The 19,547-nt window shown below is 44.7% G+C and overlaps 1 protein-coding gene across 2 annotated transcripts in view; it reads left to right on the top strand.

Moving 5' to 3' along the window:
* The window catches only part of LBR (lamin B receptor), a 489,903-nt gene that overhangs the window by 261,871 nt on the left and 208,485 nt on the right, over positions 1 to 19,547 (top strand). For both annotated transcript variants that reach the window (XM_069236198.1, XM_069236197.1), the window contains 2 exons: positions 9,404 to 9,566; positions 16,539 to 16,735. In XM_069236198.1, coding sequence (XP_069092299.1) covers positions 9,404 to 9,566; positions 16,539 to 16,735 — 360 coding nt within the window. The remainder of the gene's footprint in view (positions 1 to 9,403; positions 9,567 to 16,538; positions 16,736 to 19,547) is intronic.

The following is a 19,547-nucleotide window of genomic DNA, read 5'->3' as shown; positions in this document are numbered from 1 at the left end:
AACAGGACTTCAAAAGAATGTCATAGGTAGAAGTTGAATCTGGCTCAGCTAAACAAAATTTTTTAGCTGCTGGGGCAGACCGAAAATGGACCTGAAGCTAACCAGAAATGCAATTACAACCCCATCAGCACGCTTTGTCGGACTAGTTGGACAATGTATTTTTAATTGCATGACCTTTGCTTACACTTTTCCTCAACTTCATCTGGTCCAAACAGTGTTGAACAAAAAGAAAAGGGAACTATGCTGAATAATATTGATCCATCCTGTGGCCCAGACAGTTTTGGCTCCTGATCTACTTCGCCTCTCAGACAATCTCAACTGTATCTTAAACCTTTTCTGAACCGTCTCTCTTGCGTCAAAGGCATGACCTCACACGCTTACTGAGGTTTTCTGAGTTTGTTTTCTTGGCTCTTGAGCATTACTGCAGAGGCATACAGTTTAAGGCTAAAGCACTGTCAACTAATGAAGGGAGCTGGGTTCTGGTTGCAGTACCCACCATGTTTTGCCTGGTTCTGAATGCAACTTTAACTGGAGTGCACTGGGTTCCTGCTAACCAGGTCCCCAGTGCCAGTGTTTCTTCCCTAAAACAAAGACACCAGGGCACTTGATCCCCAAGTGACCTGGGCCTTCAGCTCCCTCCAAGCCCCTAGTAAATGGTACCCATGGTACCTAGGGCATGGGTACTGGAGAGGGCCCCTCAGAGCTGCAGCTCAGCATGTCACTCTGAGGGACCTAGCACCAACATTATGCAGACTGCCATTGCAGGCTGCGTGAGAAGGTGCTCCCCAATTTGAAAACACAACATGGCACACAGCCTGAGTATCCTGTCCCCTACACACTGCATGCAATATATGTAAATCACCCCTCTAGCAGGTCTTACAGCCCTGAGGCAGGGTGCATTATATTACATATGACAGGCATATCTGCATGATCAGATATGCCCCTGCTGTGTCTTTGTCGATTCTCAGACTAAGTAAGTGTACAGGGAAGCCATTTTACTGCATGTGCTGGACACTGGTCATTACAAGTTCCCTAGCTATGTGATGGCTTCCCTGAATCCTGGTATGTTTGATATCAAATATCTCATAATAATAAACCCTCACTGACCCCACTGATGGATTGATAAAAAAACGCACACAGAGGGCACCTTGGAAGCATCACCATAAAACATACCAGCTAGTAGTGTGTTGACTGACTGTCAATGGCCAGGTCAGCCACCACAGACACGTTTCTGGACCCCCACAGTGAGAGCAAGTGCTTCATGGTGCAGAGACGAAAGCCTGTACTGGGAAGATGTGTTACCTCCTCTCACAGGCAGGATGGACATTCCAGGGCAGAGAGCTTCAAAGACCTTACCTCCTTTGTAATGCAACCCAGGTCTCTCAAGATGGTGGAGACGACCAACCCCCCCTGTCCTGTTCCCACTTTTGATGGCAGCACAGGCGGGAAAGATAGTTAAATTAGGAGTGGCCACTTCATGCTAGTCCACACGACGTGGACGAGCTGAAGTGGACCTTACTTTTTAAATTCCTTCAGCTTGTGTGGACGGAATTAGGCCAATAGAGTTAGAGCTATGCCTACTTCCCAAAGAAATGATCATAAGGGTGTAGTCACCCTACAACATCCCTAAATTCAGTGTTTCCAGTATTGGATCTTTCATAGATTCACATTCCTCGTTGTCGAAGTGGGGGTCCCACTGTACCATAATAAAGAAGTATACATATCGCTATCATAGGCTATAATGGCAATGAAAACTCTGTTTAATAGCCTATCCATGGCCTCAAAAGACCAAACTTGTACGATAACCAATCTGGTGACAGCACTCTCTAGAATACTCCCAACAGAGGATGAGTCCCTCAGATTTTCAAGCACAAGTGGGAAGCTGTGTGTGTGGCACTCTGCACCCGGCCACCCAGTGCCACTGAAGGTGCAAGTTTGGTGCTACCTTGTGGCCCCCCCTTGTCCTCACCTTTACCCTAGGAGATCGACCCCCTGACCCTGCTCTACTCACGTGTAAGCAGCGCTGCAGAAGATTCCCCGGCTCCATTGGATAACATTGGATGCATGAGGCTGTGCCCCTGGCCGCCCCTGTGATGCTGAGGGTGTAAGTTTGGTGCTGCCTTGGTGCCCAACCCTTTGCCGGTGCTTGCCGTAAATCCTGAAGACCAACCTCTGACACCGTCTGTACTTACCTTGGGGCAGAGCACCTTCAGTCCCCCTCAGTCTCAATTGAGTAACATTGGTCACAGACTCCAACTTTGACCTTGGCACCCAGCTGCCCCGTGCTGCTGTGGGTGCACTCTTGGTATCAACCTGAATCTTGCCCAGTGGTAGCCTGAAACCCTAAAGACTGAGGTGGTAAGTGTGTACTTACCTGAGAAACTGCATTCTTGTTTTACTTCCTTGGGTTAACATAGACTGCAAAAATTGCACTTTGTCGATTTTTGAAACAACAAGGTATTTTTAATTTTAAAACTGCTTACCTTGTAATGATGTTCCTGGGTTCAAAGCATATATAAAGGCAACTATTATTTTTCTAAATTGATCTCAGAGTTATTCTTTTAGTGTGTATCTCATTTATTGCCTCTATGAGTACAACAAATGCTTAACACAACTCCTTTATGAGCCTAGCTGTTCGCCCACACTACCACAAATAGAGCACTAGATCTATCTATTTCTACCTCTGCATATCTTTGGGGATCTACTGGTGTGTGCACATTTTGCTTCATTTTAGCACACTGTATAGAGAGCCAGTTTCCTACATCTAACAAAACATATAGGACTAAATGGAAACTCATTTGTTTAATCAACGTAGCCTTTGCCCAATTTCTGCTGCTCCGCAACAAATCTTGCCTTAAGGCCCTTTTTTTATGTTAGCAAAGAGGGATCACTGTTGCAACGGTGACAGAGTTCCTTTCCCACCAACGTAGTGGTCCGCCCACCAGATATATACGCCGGTGACCTTAAGCCTGACCACAACGGAGACTACTCCGTCTCTGCCATTGCCAAGCTTCTCTGACAGCCCTGTGGAGTAGTCTGAATTAGGTGGGTGGACTGACTGGTCAGTTTCACTGCCCATCACCGCCAGGAAAACCCTGGCTGTAAGGGTCAGCTAAATCTGCTAAAAGCTTCCCTCGCCAGAGAAGAGAACTCACTTAGAGAACGGACCATTGCATTTTTTTATTTTCAAAAAGAAAATCACGCTTTAGGATTTTCTTTTTGAAAATAGAAACAGTAAACTGTTTGGTACAGGCCTCCATCTCACTGATGGAGCCTTGTACCAAACAGAAAAATGCATTAAGAAGAACCGCCAGTGTGTAATAAATGATCATCAGCTTAGCTGACATTTATAAATCTATCAGCGGTCCCTTCACCAGGATGATGGAGTAATTTCCTCTGACGCCCTGGAGTACAACAGTCCATCTGCCCAAATATAAATCAGGTCCTTGGCAATATCTGATCTAAGCCATGGATAGTCACAGTCAAGTTGGCTGCTGTTAGACCTGATAGCCTTAGGATGGTCTTCCCCTAGACTTTTTGCCTTCCACCTCCTGTTTTTACTGTATCTTTTTGTTGGCCTTAAGACTCTGAGCACTTTACCACAGCTGACCAGTGCTGAAGTGCATGTGCGTTTCCCCTAAATATGGTAACATTGTTGCAAGAAGCATATTTAATTTACTTTTAAGTCCCTTGTAAAGTGGTATACCGTATACCCAGGGCCTGCAAATTAAATGCAACTAGTGAACCTGCAGCACAGATTGTGCCATCCACTTAAGTAACCCTGTAAACATGTCTCGGGCCTGCCACTGCCGAGTCTGTGTGTGCAATTTCACTTCCACTTTGAATTGTCATTTGAAACCTCCTGCCAAGCCTTAACCTCCCCTTTTATAACTATACCTAACTATGCTGTAACTTCTGATCAGAAAGGACTAGCTTTGTCATGTTTAATATCTTTGGAATGTTAATTATAAATTCTCTTTACTGATAAAGTCGGATTTAACATTATTATTTTAGAAATTCACTTTTAGAAAGTCGGCATTTCTCTGCTCTTACTGCTCTGTGTGCCCTACAGCCTGTCTCCAATACATGTGTCTTCTGGGTGAGAGCTACACTTGTGCATCCCCCCCCAAACAGCCACAATACAGGACACTCAACTGCATCTGCATTCACCTGCATACTGATCGGTCTTCCTGGACAGGAAGGAGTGGGGAGTCCACACTTAGACTTCAAAGAGTAGTGGCCTGACTCCACACAAAGGACTGGTTGCCCTCACAGATAGTGTAGCAGACAGGGCTGGATTGAAAAAGAGATCCTTGTGCACTTAAGAGAGTTCCTTTGAAGGCATCCCCAACATCAAAGGCACCTTTGGGTATAAGTACTGGGTCTCTTTTGGGTATAAGTACCGGGTCTCTGACCCCCTGAAACCAGATCACTAGTGGACTCTGCTGGAGTAAAGATTGCTGAGCTGTTAGGATTGCAGCTTTGCCTGGATTTCTGGTTCCAAGGAACAGCTTCTTTGCTTTGCTGGGCAACCGTACTGTCTGCTGATCTCTGCCCTGCTGAGGACAAGGACTTGGACCCATCTCGCTTGAACCCGGAGTGACTCAAATGGATTGCTGACTTGCCCCCTGTTCTTCTGCAGTCTCATGGACATCAAAGACCAAAGACTGCTTGCAACTCCCCTGGTGCTGCTGGACTCTGTCATCTATGAGTCCTACCCTTGACTGAGGTGCCCCTCTCCAGTCCTGGACCTCAGAAGTGGGATCTGCAGCTGATTCCAGCAAAAACCGATGCATTGCCTCGAGTGCGTGAGAAGTTCCGCCGCATTGCCCTTCAAAGCAGAGGCTGCTTGGTTATATTGGATCCACAGCCTGTGAGGCCTGCCGACAACACATTGCATTGACTTCAACTTAGTTCAATGACGACACGAGACCCTCTTTGTGTGGCTCCACGACGATGTAGTGGACTCTCGACTTCGACGAAAGCTCCATCCAATGTACTTTTTCAGTTGGACCTGTCTGGGTCATGTAGCCGCTCTATCCTCCATTGCAGGCGCCTGAAGTTGATTATTCATCTGACTTACCCTTACAAGAGTGGTGGTTCCTACTTGTACAGGGTGCATACTCTGACAACTAGGAGCCCTATTTCTAACAACTGACGTTTTAGGTTCCAAAAGTACAGCAAATCAGCCAACACTGTGGTACAATTGAATTATGAAGGGATTTCTGAACGACTCTTTAGTGAGTCTCCTCTTATAAGACATCCACTGTGTCCTTGGCAAATTAGCAAAGTCTTTTCCCAATTAAAGAGAAATCCTTTTGAGCCAGTTCACAAAGTGTAAATAAAATAGCTCGCTTGGAAAATTGCTCTTCTCTTGCCATTAACTGCTGCAAGAAGAGCAAGCGAAATTCAAGACTTTATAATCAAAGAACTTTGCATGAAATTCTGTGATGAGAGAGTCATCGTAAGAAAGAACCCTTACTTTTTCTTTGAAGGTACCACCTGACTTTCATTTGATTGAGCTAGAGAATTTAACGACTTTCTTTCATAACCTGAGTGACACAGCAGAAATTGCCATTTGTGCACTGGACATCAGAAGATGTCTGAAATTTTCAATTGACTGAATAAGCATTTTCAAAATTTGATGATCTGAAAACAGCAGTCTCTCTCTCAGAGGAGGAAGATGCACTTGGGGTTTCTGCAGCTATAGTATTCTGTCAAAACTCCTGGGAAATGTGACAGCTCTGTGCCTCATTTGTCAGAGAGCCCTTGCGAATACTTGCAGGGCTTCAGCCTGGAAAAACAAATACAATTTTGCGCAACTCTACTGTTTGATTTTGGCGGTGTGGTCTGACCCAGCGGTTAGACCAGCAGTTCTGCATCACACTCAAAGAAATCTATTTTTCCTCCAGTTTGGTATGGGAGAATTGCTACTTTATTCAGGCACAGGCTTGACTGCCTCCCAGAAAACCTTACCAACTCTGCCCATTTCTGAACACTTCAGACTCTGGGGAATTAAGGGTGGTGTAACTTGCATGTGTCCCAATATGTTTTCCAGGATTCTGTAGAAATCTCAATATATGGATCAAAAATGCAATTTTGCCCCATTTTATGTGACTGAAATCTCTGTCACGTTCAGCAGGGGCCAAAAGCTTAGCATTGTTTGTTCTCACCTGTCTCCCATTAAAAACAGTACTTGATAGGTGTGGGTGGGCCTACTTTGATTTCAAGAGTTAGTTTATTTTGGAAAATCATGCATGAGCTACAACATTACCTTTTACAAAATGTTGTCTATTTTCCACAAATGTATAGCTTTCCAGGTTCACCCATGGATTTCATGTCTCTTTCTAACAGATACTGCATATAGGTAGAAACAGTAAAAATAGGAACTATAGACCACCACCTAGGAAATTGCCTGTGATGGAAAAAAATGTTTTTATTTTCCAACTCTGTTTCTGAAAGCTGTGAAGAGGGGAAACTTTTTTCCCTTTTAAAAAAAAAAAAAACTCAGAATTTAGCCACATTTTGGCTGTTTGCTTGGTTGCCCTAGGGAATCACAATCCCGGATTGCCTTCATAGCCCCAGATGTATAGGAAAAAAGGGTGCATATTTGGCCTCAATATCATTTGTGGATAAAAATGTATAAAGGTTCAGGTGGGACATGCCCCAAAGTATCGAAACCCACCAGGAGAGAAGCAAGTGGTTAAATGAGGATGAGCAACCTTTATCAGTAATTATGATGCTTCAGTGAATTATGCCAAAACCAGGTTGGAAATGCTGTTTCAGTGCACAGGTATGTTTGATTGGAAAGCACCATCATTAGACCCGGGGTGCAACCAAAAGTAACAAATATGCAGTTTGATGCAGGTCAGTATTTTTAGAAGACAAGTTCCTTAGGCACTATAAATGAAGGTCTTTAGGCTTTCTGCAGAGCTATGAAAACTATTCTGGTTTCAGAGTGCTCTATGGCACCATACCTCCAAACACAAGGCGAGTGGGGGTACCCATAGCTGGTGCATTAGATCAGAAGTCTCCAAACTATGGCCTGCGGGCCACATTCAGCACTCTGCAAGATTTTATCCGGCCGTCTGTTGTTTTCTACATCCTCGGATTCTGTGATCAAAGGGAAATATTTATCCAATTCCTTTGGTAGTTTGTAGGTGGCTGCAGAGCCTCTTGAATCTTCTGTGTTGTAAATTTTGGCCCAGCAATGTCCTGTATGCTCTGTCTTTGAAACACACAAGTTCCTAGTGCAGATTATCCATGCTGCAGAAAACTCCTATTGCCAGAATTGTGTAGGACGGTGAGGCTGAATTTATTTTGGTTCAACCTTTATTAATGGCTATTTTGAATTTCTTTGCTTTGTTTTACTGAAGTTCTTTCTTGGAGTGTGTTTATTTTTCTTATTGTTTGCAACAAAATTGAAAACATTTGCAATTCATGTAAATTTTTAAAATGTCAATATTTTAAATTATTTATAAAATGAATCGCCTGTTTTTCTTATCTACAGTTAAATAATTATTGTGTCAGAGCATTTGCTAATGTGTGACATTTTTACTCATTTCTTAAGTGTATATCATTTCTCAGTTTAAGCACAGCATTGTTTCTTTGTAATTGCCACCTTTCTGTTTTGTTCTAATTATATTTATTCATTTATAAAAGTGTTTTTTTTAGGCTCACAAATATTTGTAAAATATACAACGTGACCCTTGTACTGAACAGTTTGGAGACCCCATGAACTAGATGATCAAGCTGTCTGCACTAAGCCAGGCCCCAACAAGCACTAACATTCAACATGCATCTGCTGTTAACTCAAATCCTCACTGTAAACCTTTAAAAAAAATCAATACAGCATCCTCTGACAATTTTTTTTTCTGGACACCAGAATAATCACCATTGAAGAGCCAGCGTACCACTCTGAGAAGATTGGCCACAATCTCATCATCTTAACCTGTTTGCTACTGTTTAGAAAAGTGGTACGGTTGGAAATCTGAAAAACCTGTTATATTTTTTTGTCTAGCTTTATCTTTCTAATGCTGTGCTGTCTCCTCATGGGATCACTTCAAAGGAAATGAACATGCAGTTGTCACCTGAGACTGTGTGAACCTCATCAAGGACACTCCTCAGTTAAAATGGCATCTCAGTGGTGGTAAAACAGTAACAATATATTTGTGGGTAACAGCTAGCCCCATCTATGTCACTGGTATTTCTCACAGTCAGTGTTTCTCTAACAGGGTTATGCTCCACATCTTTAGGACTTGAATGTCAGCATCTTGTAGTCTGCAGCAGAGTCCAGCCTACACATCAACCATATGGTGTTTAGGGTCTGCAGAATGGCCTCAAAGAATTCTTGTAGTTAGCAAGGACCTCTTTGGTGATGATGTCAACAAATGATGTGGCCAAACATGTTTTACTTCGGAAAGCAAGAAAGAACACCTTCTTCTATAGCTGGAAGCTCAGTGTGTGTGGCATTCTGTTCTGCAATTCAGCATGGAGCTGTTTGAAGAATATATCCTGTGAACTGGCAATGTGTGAGCAGCACAAACAGTGTGGACTATATTCCAGCACTGGGGGGGCACTGCAGTGAAATCTTTTCACAATATATCTGAATACCACACACAAATTGAGCTGGCCAGTGTTATAAGGAGAGACGTTTTTGACAGCTCATTCTGCACGTTTCTCTAAAACTTACATTAGTTTCAATTAACTCCCAGGCTTCTAGGCAAAATGAAGTAAGGACCACTCACTAGGATTCTATCATCACCGGTTGGTGGAAGGCAGAATTGGTTTTGGTGCTGTGAAGAATGTCTGAGGAAACTGTGATCCAGTGTAAACCACACCTTCATCAGCTGTCCTGTAGCAAAGGCCAAGTATTACATTACAATATACAGTCCTGGCTGCTTTGATATTCATTTGGCTTCATTTGACTGCCAGGCGTCTGCAGGAAAATTTACTTGCAGCTTCTAATCCTAGAACCTTTCAAATGGACATGTTTCAATCTGTGCAAGTTCCGAACATCTGTTAAGTGTAAATGATAGCAGTTAATATTCCTGTGATGGAGAACTAGGATAATTTTTCCTTCCTTGATATGTGAAGTCAATCAGGTGACCGTGAAGATCTAACAAAAATGTGCGTGCTACACTTTTCAAATATATTTTGCTGTGTTTTTCCATGTAAACTTGGTAACTTATTGATAATGATGTTAGCTCATCTTTGTTTTAAAAACAAAGCTGTCTTCTCAGATAGGTATCTTCTAGGTACTTCTCTGATGACCTCTGCAACTTTAGCACCGTATCATAATGACTTCAGTTGAAAGAAATAAGACAGGTTTCTTTTCTAGTGTGAATGATACCTTAAATATTGTGTGTATTTTTATTTAAAAAACATTTAATTTTTTTCACAGCCAACATATGACAAGGAGCTAGAAAGAGATCCTGTGTTATTTCAGTATTCTCTACGTCCAAGAAAAGAAGAAATTAAAACAAAAGAACTGAAACAAAGAGAAGAGAAATATCTTGAGAAAGAAACAGGACATACAAAAGATCTAGAGTTTGGAGGAAAAATAGGTAAGCAGTATGCCATGCAGAACTTTGCAGTTTAAACCTGCTTATGGTTTGATTCGAAACATTTGAAACATGTCATTAAAATAGGATCAATGTTTGGTGGAGTTCAAGCTAGATTAAATTTATAGTAATGAAGACTTAGGACCTGATTACGACCTTGGCGTATTGGACCCTCTGTCACGAATGTGTCGGATATCCCGTCCGCCCTATTACAAGTGCCATTATGTCCTATGGAACGTGTAAAATGGCGGTCGGGATATTTGTCACTTTTTTGATGGAGTATTCCACCCGCCAAGGTCGTAATTAGGCCCTTAGACCTTTTGTCTTTAGTTGACAAGTAATGTAGTCCGTATCCCCTGTAGTGGCTCCTTGCAATTGTGTACAGCTTCCTCCAATACACATTAAGGGGGTCATTACAACCCAAGCGGATGGTGTTAAAGCTGCAGTAATACAGCAAACAGGCCAGCAGTCAAAAAAAGGGAATTATGACCGTGGTGGAAACGGCCAACATAGACAGCCACTTTAACACTCCGACCACCACGGCGGTACAGGCAAGCAGTGCAGCGGTCACCGCCAACAGACAGGCGGAAGACAGTGTACCGCCCACAGTATCACAACCCGCCAATCCGCCACCTTTTCCGGGGCGGCTTCACCGTGGATAAAAACATAAGGCAAAAGAATGCAAAATCTGTCGCACTTTCCCACCAAAAACTCTGAGAGACAGAGAAGGCAGATTGTTGCTGTGGCTACAGAAAACTAAAGCCCAAAAAACATCCTCTGATGAGGACAGTAACTATGTCCCTAAATCTCACAAAAGGGCTAGATCTCTGGAAGGAACTTCTGAGGAGAGCAGAAAATCTCTCAAAATTCATCATCAGTCTAAGGAGTCAAAAAAAGAAAGAAAAACAAAAACAAAAAAAGAGAAGCTTAATCTGCTCCAGCTACCCCCTGTAAGCCACCAAAACAAAGGGGACAAAAATCTCCTGTTGTCTTGCCATCTACGACAAAGCCACCGTCGACAGCAACATCGTCGACGACCACTGTATCGTCGACAAGACCATCTGCATTGACGACCACAACATTTTCCATGCAGGTTCCAATTTCATCTACGAGATCCTCGAAGTCGTCGAAGACTTCATCGGCGGCACCGTCAACAGCATCCCCATCAGTGGCGCTTCCATCGACACCACCGTTGGCGATACCATTGACGAAAACACTGTTGATGAGGATAAAAATTACAACTTTCCATAAACCCACCATGGCATGCGCGGCAAACAATTCACCTCTTTTTTCAACTCACCTACTAGACATGGAGGATTCAGATGATGAGGGACCTTTTGGGCAGGCTCATAGTCCTTCAGAACTTTACGTGAACTATCAGGGAGAGGAAGAAGAAGAATATTATGAGGATGATCAACATCAGCATGTTGAGAGATACTATTGCACATCCTCTACTCAAAAATACACTGAGCACCACTGTTATCCGGAGTTCCATCGTCCACAGGAGCATGCATTTATGCCTCGTTCACTGATAAAGGATCTTCAGGACATGCTGTCCGATTACAGGCGGCGCTTTCCTCCACAGACAGAGGTACCACCATCTTCTCTGCCACGTACAGCTTCTGTTCGGGCATAAGATATTCCACCTCCAATAACGCCCAGGATGACACCGTCAACACATGCATACCGTTTCAACCGTACCAGCAACACAGAACATCACAGTCGTATTGTCAACCAACTACGGCTGGTTTCTCTAGTCAAGGAGCCTGTCTGAGAACTTCACATCAACCCAGAGAGACAGGATGCAAGCAATGACCTAGTTGAAGTACCATCTACTCAACTTTCCCAGCATCAAGTAGGGGCAAACATATCCAAATTGGATCAATGGATATTGGACATAGTAGCTTATGGCCACACCTTAGAATTCACGTCAAAACCACCAACCAATCTCCCAAAAGGGACGCAATCCCCGCATCTTCACTTACTCAAAGAAAAGACCAAGGCGATGCCTCTGAAGGGAGCAATAGAAAAAGTTCCAATGGCTCAAAGAGGAAAAGGATTCTATTCCCGTTTTTTCCTCGTGTGAAAGAAAACAGGGGAATGGAGACCTATTCTAGATCTCCAGCATCTCATTAAGTACCTCCTCAAACAAACTTTCAGAATGATCACTGTTTCAGACATATTAAATCTGCTAAACAACGGAGACTATATGACACCTCTAGACTTGGAGGATGGTTATTTTCATATCCCCATTCATCCCAAGCATCGCAAATATCTTCGATTCACAGTGGCTGGTACTCACTATAAGTTTTGAGTCCTTCCCTTCGGGCTGTGGTCCGCTCCCCGCATAATCACCAAGTGTCTAGCCCCAGAAGCAGCTGTTCTCGGGAAGCAAGGTCACCAGGTCTTTCCATACCTAGACGACTGGCTACTGAAAGCGTCAACTCCGCAAGGAACATTGGCAGCGACAAAACAATGCTTTGCACTTTTTCAAAAACTAGCTCTCACAGTCCGTGTCAAAAAATCTTGCTCAATACCCACTCAGAGGATGACCTTTCTCTGAGCTATCCTGGTGACGCAGCTGAACAAAACTTTCCTTACACAGGAACTACAGAATCGGCTAGCATTTCTGACCAAAATAATATCAAAAAGTAAGTTCATTTAAGTGAGGTTGTACAGATCGCTCCTAGGTATGATATCTTCCACAATCAACCTGGTACTAAATGCATGTCTCAGAATGAGACCTTTGCCGGAAGAATTGCACGTTCAGTGGAACCAATCGCAATGTTCGTTGAGGATCTCATTCTTGTTACACCAAAAATGGTAAAGGCATTGGACTGGTGGGCTCACCAGTCTCATCTTTCTCAAGGCCTCATGTACATTCCGTTAGTCCCACAGTTTATAATTACGACGGACGCTTCTATGGAAGGATGGGGAGTTCATCTCCAAGATCTGCAAATCCAGGCGAAATGGTCAAGCTGTCTAAGGCTGATGCATATCAACAGCCTAGAACTCAAAGCCATCTTTCTGACGTTGCAGGTATTCCTCCCGAGGATAAAAGGGTCTCGAGTGCTGGTGCGGACAGACAACACAACCAGCATGTATTATATACACAAGCAGGGAGGCACGATGTCTTACACGCTCTCACAGGAAGCTCAGTTACTATTGGATTGCCTCATAAAACACAACAACTCTCTGAAGGCCGATCATGTTCCCGGAGTGCTCCACGCGCTGGTGGATGCACTCAGCAGGACCAACAGCGATTGTCACGAATGGGAACTGAATCAAGCCCAACTAGACAAAATATTTGCAACATGGTGGAGGCCAACTCTAGATCTCTTTGCAACGAACTGCAATACCAAATGCTGGTTTTATGCAAGTCGGTATCCCCTCCCAGGGTCTTGGGGGAATGACCTTTCGATGCGATGGTCCGGGATCTATGGGTATGCTTCCCCCTCCATCCCATTGATTCCCAAAGTCATAGCCAAGATGAAGACGAAGTCGTGTCGCCTAATACTAATCGCTCCCAGATGGCCCAGACAATACTGGAACACAGGTTCTACTAATGTCAGAAACCACATCTCTGCTTCTTCCTCCAACGCTATGTTCAATGCGTCAAGGGGAGATACTATATCCAGATCCAACGTCACTGCACTTGCATGCATGGTTTCTGAATTCCATGAGTTCCAGCATCTCAGGATCACCCCAGAATGTAGAAACATGCTTTCTAAAGTGAGAGCAGACAGCACAAACAAAACGTATCGACTTTAATGGAAACGGTTCTGTTGTTGGTGTCTGCAGCACAACTCACACCCTTATGAGGCCTCTCCGGAACAAATATCACCCTACCTGTTAATACAGGCAAAATCCGGGCTCGTGCATTCCTCAATGAAAGTGCATTTGGCAGCAATCTCAACAAACAGACGTTCTTCAAACACGGCCTCACTTTTTTCATCACGTCTAATCAAACAATTCATGAGAGGTTTATTCAGGATCTTTCCTCCAGTAATGTTGCCTCCTCCTGAATGGCACCTTGACATTGTACTCTCACAACTCATGAAATCCCTGTTTGAACATATACATAAGGCAGACCTCAAGTTCCTTACATGGAAGATAGCTTTCCTTCTAGCAATCACTTCCACCAGAAGAGTCAGTGAAATCCAAGCTTTCACTACACAAAAGCCCTTTCCTCGTTTTACTGAGGATTTCGTCATTCTCAAAACAAATCCAAAATTCATTCCTAGAGTTCCTTCTCAATTTCATCTCAATCAACCAGTTATTCTTCGGACATATTTTCCTAATCCAACATCACCAGCAGAAAAATCCTCCACAGGTTGGATGTGAAGAGATGTCTTAAGTTCTTTTTTCAGAGAACTAAAACTTCTTTTCGCAGATCTGATCAATTATTTCTCTCCTACAGACCTGGACTTCTAGGTTCGCAGTAACAAAGCCAACAATAGCAAGGTGGATATCACCAACTGTTCAGTTCTGACGTTCTACAGCAGGAAAACCTCTACAAAGACAGCCTAGAACACATTCAACAAGGGCAGTTTCTTCCTCTGCGGCTCTGATTGCTGGGGTTCCGCTAGATCAAATATGCCGTGCTGCTACTTGGAAGAGTACCCACTCCTTCACAAAGCACTGCGGCCTTCAGGCCACCGATAGGAAGGATGCGTCCGTGGGCCAAGTAGTTCTACGACACCTGTTCCAGTAAGGTGAGCCTCTATGGTAATGCAGAATTTTGTTTTCTATTACTGGTGATTATAATCTATTATTCTTGTGTCTTATTACTGTTCCAAGTTAAACATCTCTACATACAGTATGGTGTTTCTATGACTGCTATATATAGTTGATTATATGAAATTTAAAAAAAAAGAGGGAGAAACAAAATACTTTCATTCCCACCATCCGCTTCAATTTTATTATACTGCTTGTTATTCGGATTCAAGCATGTGAATCTATGAAAGATCCAATACTGGATAAGAAATTAGTTTCTGACCTGGAACTGCAGTTATCCAGTATTGGTATCTTTCATAGATTCACAGGTGACCCGCCCTCCTCCCCTTAGAGGCTCTCTTTTACTGACCTAGGTGACATAGTTTACTCTCATGCTGAAAATCTGAGGCAGGGAGCTTCTCTTGGGAGTGTTGTCACCTGATTGGTTATGGTTCAAGTTTGGTCCATTTAAAAAAAATGACATGGACAGACTAGCAAATGTAGGCCTAGTTGCATTGTAGGCTGTATGGTTATTATTATATACTGCTTTATAGGGTACCGTGAGGTTCCCACTTCGACGACAGGGAAGATTCAAGCATGTGAATCTATGAAAGATACCAATACTGGATAACTGCAGTTACAGGTAAGTAACTAATTTCATCTCCCATTGCAATGCTTGAAGCAATTAATACAGAGAGGCAAGCTGAGGGGATTTGGAGGGTGGACCCTGGCTGGGGTCATCCGACTAAGAGATCTCTACAGGAATGGAGTATTACTGCCATTTGAGGATTTTTCTACAACTTTTGAGATCACTAGAATTCAGTTCCTACTACACCGCACTTTAACTGCTGCAGTGTGCTCCCTCTGGCTGGTAGCAGCAGATGAACCGCCCTCACTTGAAAGCTGTTGAATACTATGTACCTAGACTGGCGAGTGAGGGCAGTGACCATGATCTGGGATCATGAAGCCTTTACAAACACTGAAAGAGAAATGGGAGGGGTACCTTGGGCTCCTGATCACAGAGGATCAGTGGGCAGCAATCCTACCTGTGAATTATAAAATATCTAGGAATGCAAGGTTTAAGCTGATCAACTACTACATTCTGCATCAGGCATACCTTACCCCGGGGAAGATAGGGAGACACCTCTGGCGGCATCACCAGACGAATTGCTACACATGGTGTGAGATTGCCCAGCCCTGGCTAGTAATTGGAGAGAGTGGTGTGGAATGTTAACAAAAGTCAGTGGCGTGCCTCTTGGCAGGGTATCCTCGACCACATAATCGTAAAGTCACCACTAGATTTATGAACCTCACCCTGGTTCTGGCAAAAAAGGAAACAACTATGTATTGGAAGGATCCCTGTGGGCCTAGTCTGGTTAAATGGAGAAGAGAACTTCTCCAAAGGCAGAATATGAAAGTGCTGTACTCTTCCAGGAGGCAAGGAGGAGATACGGATTGCTCAACAAGGCCAAAGCCTGGAACCTCTTAGTAGACTGCCTGAGGGAATACAAATTAGATACCCCTGGAAGATCCCAACCCACTGTGATTGACTCTGAAACGGAATAGGACTAACATCTGTGTCACTGCTACACAAGAGCGACACTCTGAAAAAGATGGTGAGTGAGGGAAGCTGAGAGGAAGGGCTAATTGGACATATTAACCGCACATTGTGAATAAAGGTAGGGGTGCACACTGGGTGGAATTAAGGAGAGATGTATATTGAGTTGAATGACACTGGACCATAGTGACTCTTCAAAGATATTTTAGTGCTGATTGTCTAATCCTGAGATTATAGTTTGTTTGAACGTACCACCACTAATACATGTATGTATTCATAATAAGATGTAAAATTGACCCCTTGAGTTGTTTGCAATGTTAAAGTAAATAAAGTGTGTTATACCAATACCAATGTATTTTGATGGACTAAAAGTCATCTCACTATAGTTAGTGGTTTCTTAGTCAGAGGAAGCAATATAAAGCAAAAGAATGGAAAAACATAACAGAGGATACAAAGAAACACACATGCATGAAATGACAACACAAATAGAAGTGCAAATGCCCACTGTTTCATAAATATGTACGTTAGTAAATTTTGCTAAAAAAAAAGCTTTTGCACTGCAGAGCAGCAACTATCAGTGTTTGAGATGTAATAGTATGTTTTGAAACATAAAACTTCATACCAACATCAGTTCTATTGTTAAAAGTAATGTTTCCTTTATATATCTTATCCCAATTCTTATTTAATGTTTCTTTTTTTAGGAGCTTTTTTCTTGACTTTTATTCTGCCTGCCACTGTCTTTTCACTTCTGCTAATGGTTGGCCAGGAAGATGTTAGCATCATGGCTTTTCCACCAGCGATCCCAGCAGTGGAAACTCTCTGGGATTTAAACGTTTTTGGTATATGCCTTCTTTGGTTTTTTTTTCAAGCCATGATTTACTTGCTGCCTGTGGGAAAGGTAAGTGCTTCAAGGTTTGTTTGTCGCTCACAGACTCTGTGTTATACAAGTTCTTCTCTGTGCCAGGGATAACTTTCTTCTGCATACAAAAAAACTGGTGGCAGCATTTAGCAGAGTGATGTTTGACAACCTCATCAGTAAGAAGATTAAGATGATTAACAGTACTGGCAGGCACAATAGCAGTGACTGATTTAACTTCACTCTGGGCCGAAAGCTGCATGCACAAACAGTCCATGTATCTCAATAGCTGTTCTTTGCTATTCTGTGCATTGTGTTTTGTTTTTGTGCCTTTTCCACTGTTTCTGACCTTATCTTTTTTCCTTCTGTCTTCCGCTGTTCTTTACTATTCTGTGCATTGTTTTTTGTTGTTGTGCCTTTTTCCACTGGTTTTACCACACTGTTTCTTCCTTTCTGGGCCATCTCGACCCTTGTGCGCTCCCCCGGCTCTGCTTATTCCCCGCTGCTGCGTCCCCGCCCCCCTCCCGCCCCCATTCGCTCTCCCGTTCCCGCCCACCTCCCAGCTGCCCCTCCCTCCCACCTCCCCCTCTTAATGGCGGTCGCTGCGCAGCCGCGCAGCGGGTGCGCTAGAGGCAAGCCCATCTGCGCCCATCCCCGCCCGGACCGCACCCAGCGCCAACCAGCCAAACTCCCCCCAGACTACACTACCACCCCCACTCCCTCCTCTCCCTCAACCCCGGAGCTTGCCCCAACTGCATTCAAACCACCCCCACACACACACACAAGGCCCCTTCTGCCGCACCTGCCTATTCTCCTGCTGCACACCCCACACCAACACCAAACACAACAGCCTCCACACAACATCCGCACCCACCAACAAACCCCACAACCTACACAAGCCCCACGCCAATGCCACCTCTACCCACAGCAACACCACAAGCACCCCCGCAAACACTATCTGACATCACAACAACCACACCACCCGCAACCATCTCAGCTGTCTGCTACTAAACACCCGGTCCCTACACAAACATGCCATAGAACTCTGGGACCTCATCACATCACACTCACCCGACATCGTCTTCCTCACAGAAACTTGGACAAACCTCACATCCGAGCCAGACATAGCCACAGCCACCCCGGAGGGCTACAAACTCCAACGCAAAGACCGCCTTAACAAACCAGGAGGCGGCATCACCATCCTTCACAGAGACACCATCAAGGTCACCACCAACACCCTCAACAACGCAGAACACATGCACTTCCTCAACCACATCAACAACACCACCACCCTCAGAGGTACACTCGTATACAGACCCCCAGGACCACACACCCCCCTTCTGTGACACCATCGCTGACACCATCAGCACGCACACTCTCACCTCCACAGCCTACATACTCCTCGGCGACTTCAACTTCCACCTGGAAAACCCTCACAACCACAACTCCTCCTCCCTCCTGGACAACCTCACCAACCTGGGACTCAAACAACTGGTCACAGCCCTCACCCACTCGGCTGGACACACAATCAATGCAATTTTCACCTCAAGCCAACACGTCACCTACACCCACACCACCAAACTCCAATGGACGGACCACCATTGTGTCCACTTCTCCTACAACAAACCACCCACACACCACCACCAACACACCACCCCCTACCGCATGTGGGACAAGATCCCACTGAGCGCCTGAACTCCCAACTGACACAAACCCCCCCCAACACCACCGATCCCAACACCGCCGTACACAACCTCAACAAATGGATCCCCACCTGTGCCGACGCTCTCGCGCCCCTCAGAAAAAACATCACCACCCGCAATATCAAGAACGCCTCATGGTTCACCACTGAACTCCACGAGTCCAAACGCAAATGCCGCAAAGCAGAGAAAACTTGGAGACAAGAACCCTCCACCACAAACTTCTCCGTCCTCAAAACCACCACACGCATCCACCACCAACTCATACGCACCGCCAAAAGAGCACACTACAAGGAAAGCATTGACAACAACTCCCAAAGCAGCAGAGAACTCTTTACCATCATCAAAGAGCTATCCAAACCCAAAGTCAGCAACCTAGACCCAACGCACACACAAACCCTCTGCAACTCCCTCTCAAATCACTTCCATCGCAAAATCCTGGACATACACAACAGCTTCATACCACACACACACCCTCCACACGCACCCAACACAAACCCACCACACACACCCCCCATCCTACTCACCACCTGGGCCCCCACCACCAACGAAGAAACTGAAAAAACAATGAACTCCATTCACTCTGGCTCCCCCTCCGACCCATGCCCCCACCGAATATACAACAAGGCCAGCCCCACCATCGCCCCCAAACTCAGAGCCATAATCAACAGCTCATTCGAAACCGCCACCTTCCCAGACCTCTGGAAACACGCGGAAGTCACCGCGCTCCTAAAAAAAAAAACAAAGCCGACCCAGACGACCTCTCCAACTACTGCCCCATCTCCCTCCTCCTTTTCCCAGCAAAGGTCACGGAAAAAATATTCAACTCCCGCCTATCCCACTTCCTCAAGACAAACCACACACTCGACCCCTCCCAATCTGGGTTCCGCAAGAACCACAGCACGGAAACAGCTCTCATCGAATGCACCGACGAAATCAGATCCAGAGTCGACATGGGCGAGACCGTAGCACTCATACTCCTGGACCTCTCCGCAGCCTTTGACACTGTCTGCCACCACACACTCCGCACAAGACTTCGCGACGCTGGGATCCGCCACAAAGCCCTGGACTGGCTCACCTCCTTCCTTACCGACAGAACCCAAAAATTCCGTCTCCCACCCTTCCAATCCTCCTCCACCAAAATCACCTGCGGA

The sequence above is a fragment of the Pleurodeles waltl genome, chromosome 5, assembly GCF_031143425.1.
Source record: "Pleurodeles waltl isolate 20211129_DDA chromosome 5, aPleWal1.hap1.20221129, whole genome shotgun sequence".
Taxonomy (NCBI): Eukaryota; Metazoa; Chordata; class Amphibia; order Caudata; family Salamandridae; genus Pleurodeles; species Pleurodeles waltl.
Note: the sequence above shows the minus strand (reverse complement) of the source record. Positions and strands in the feature narration are given on the sequence as shown.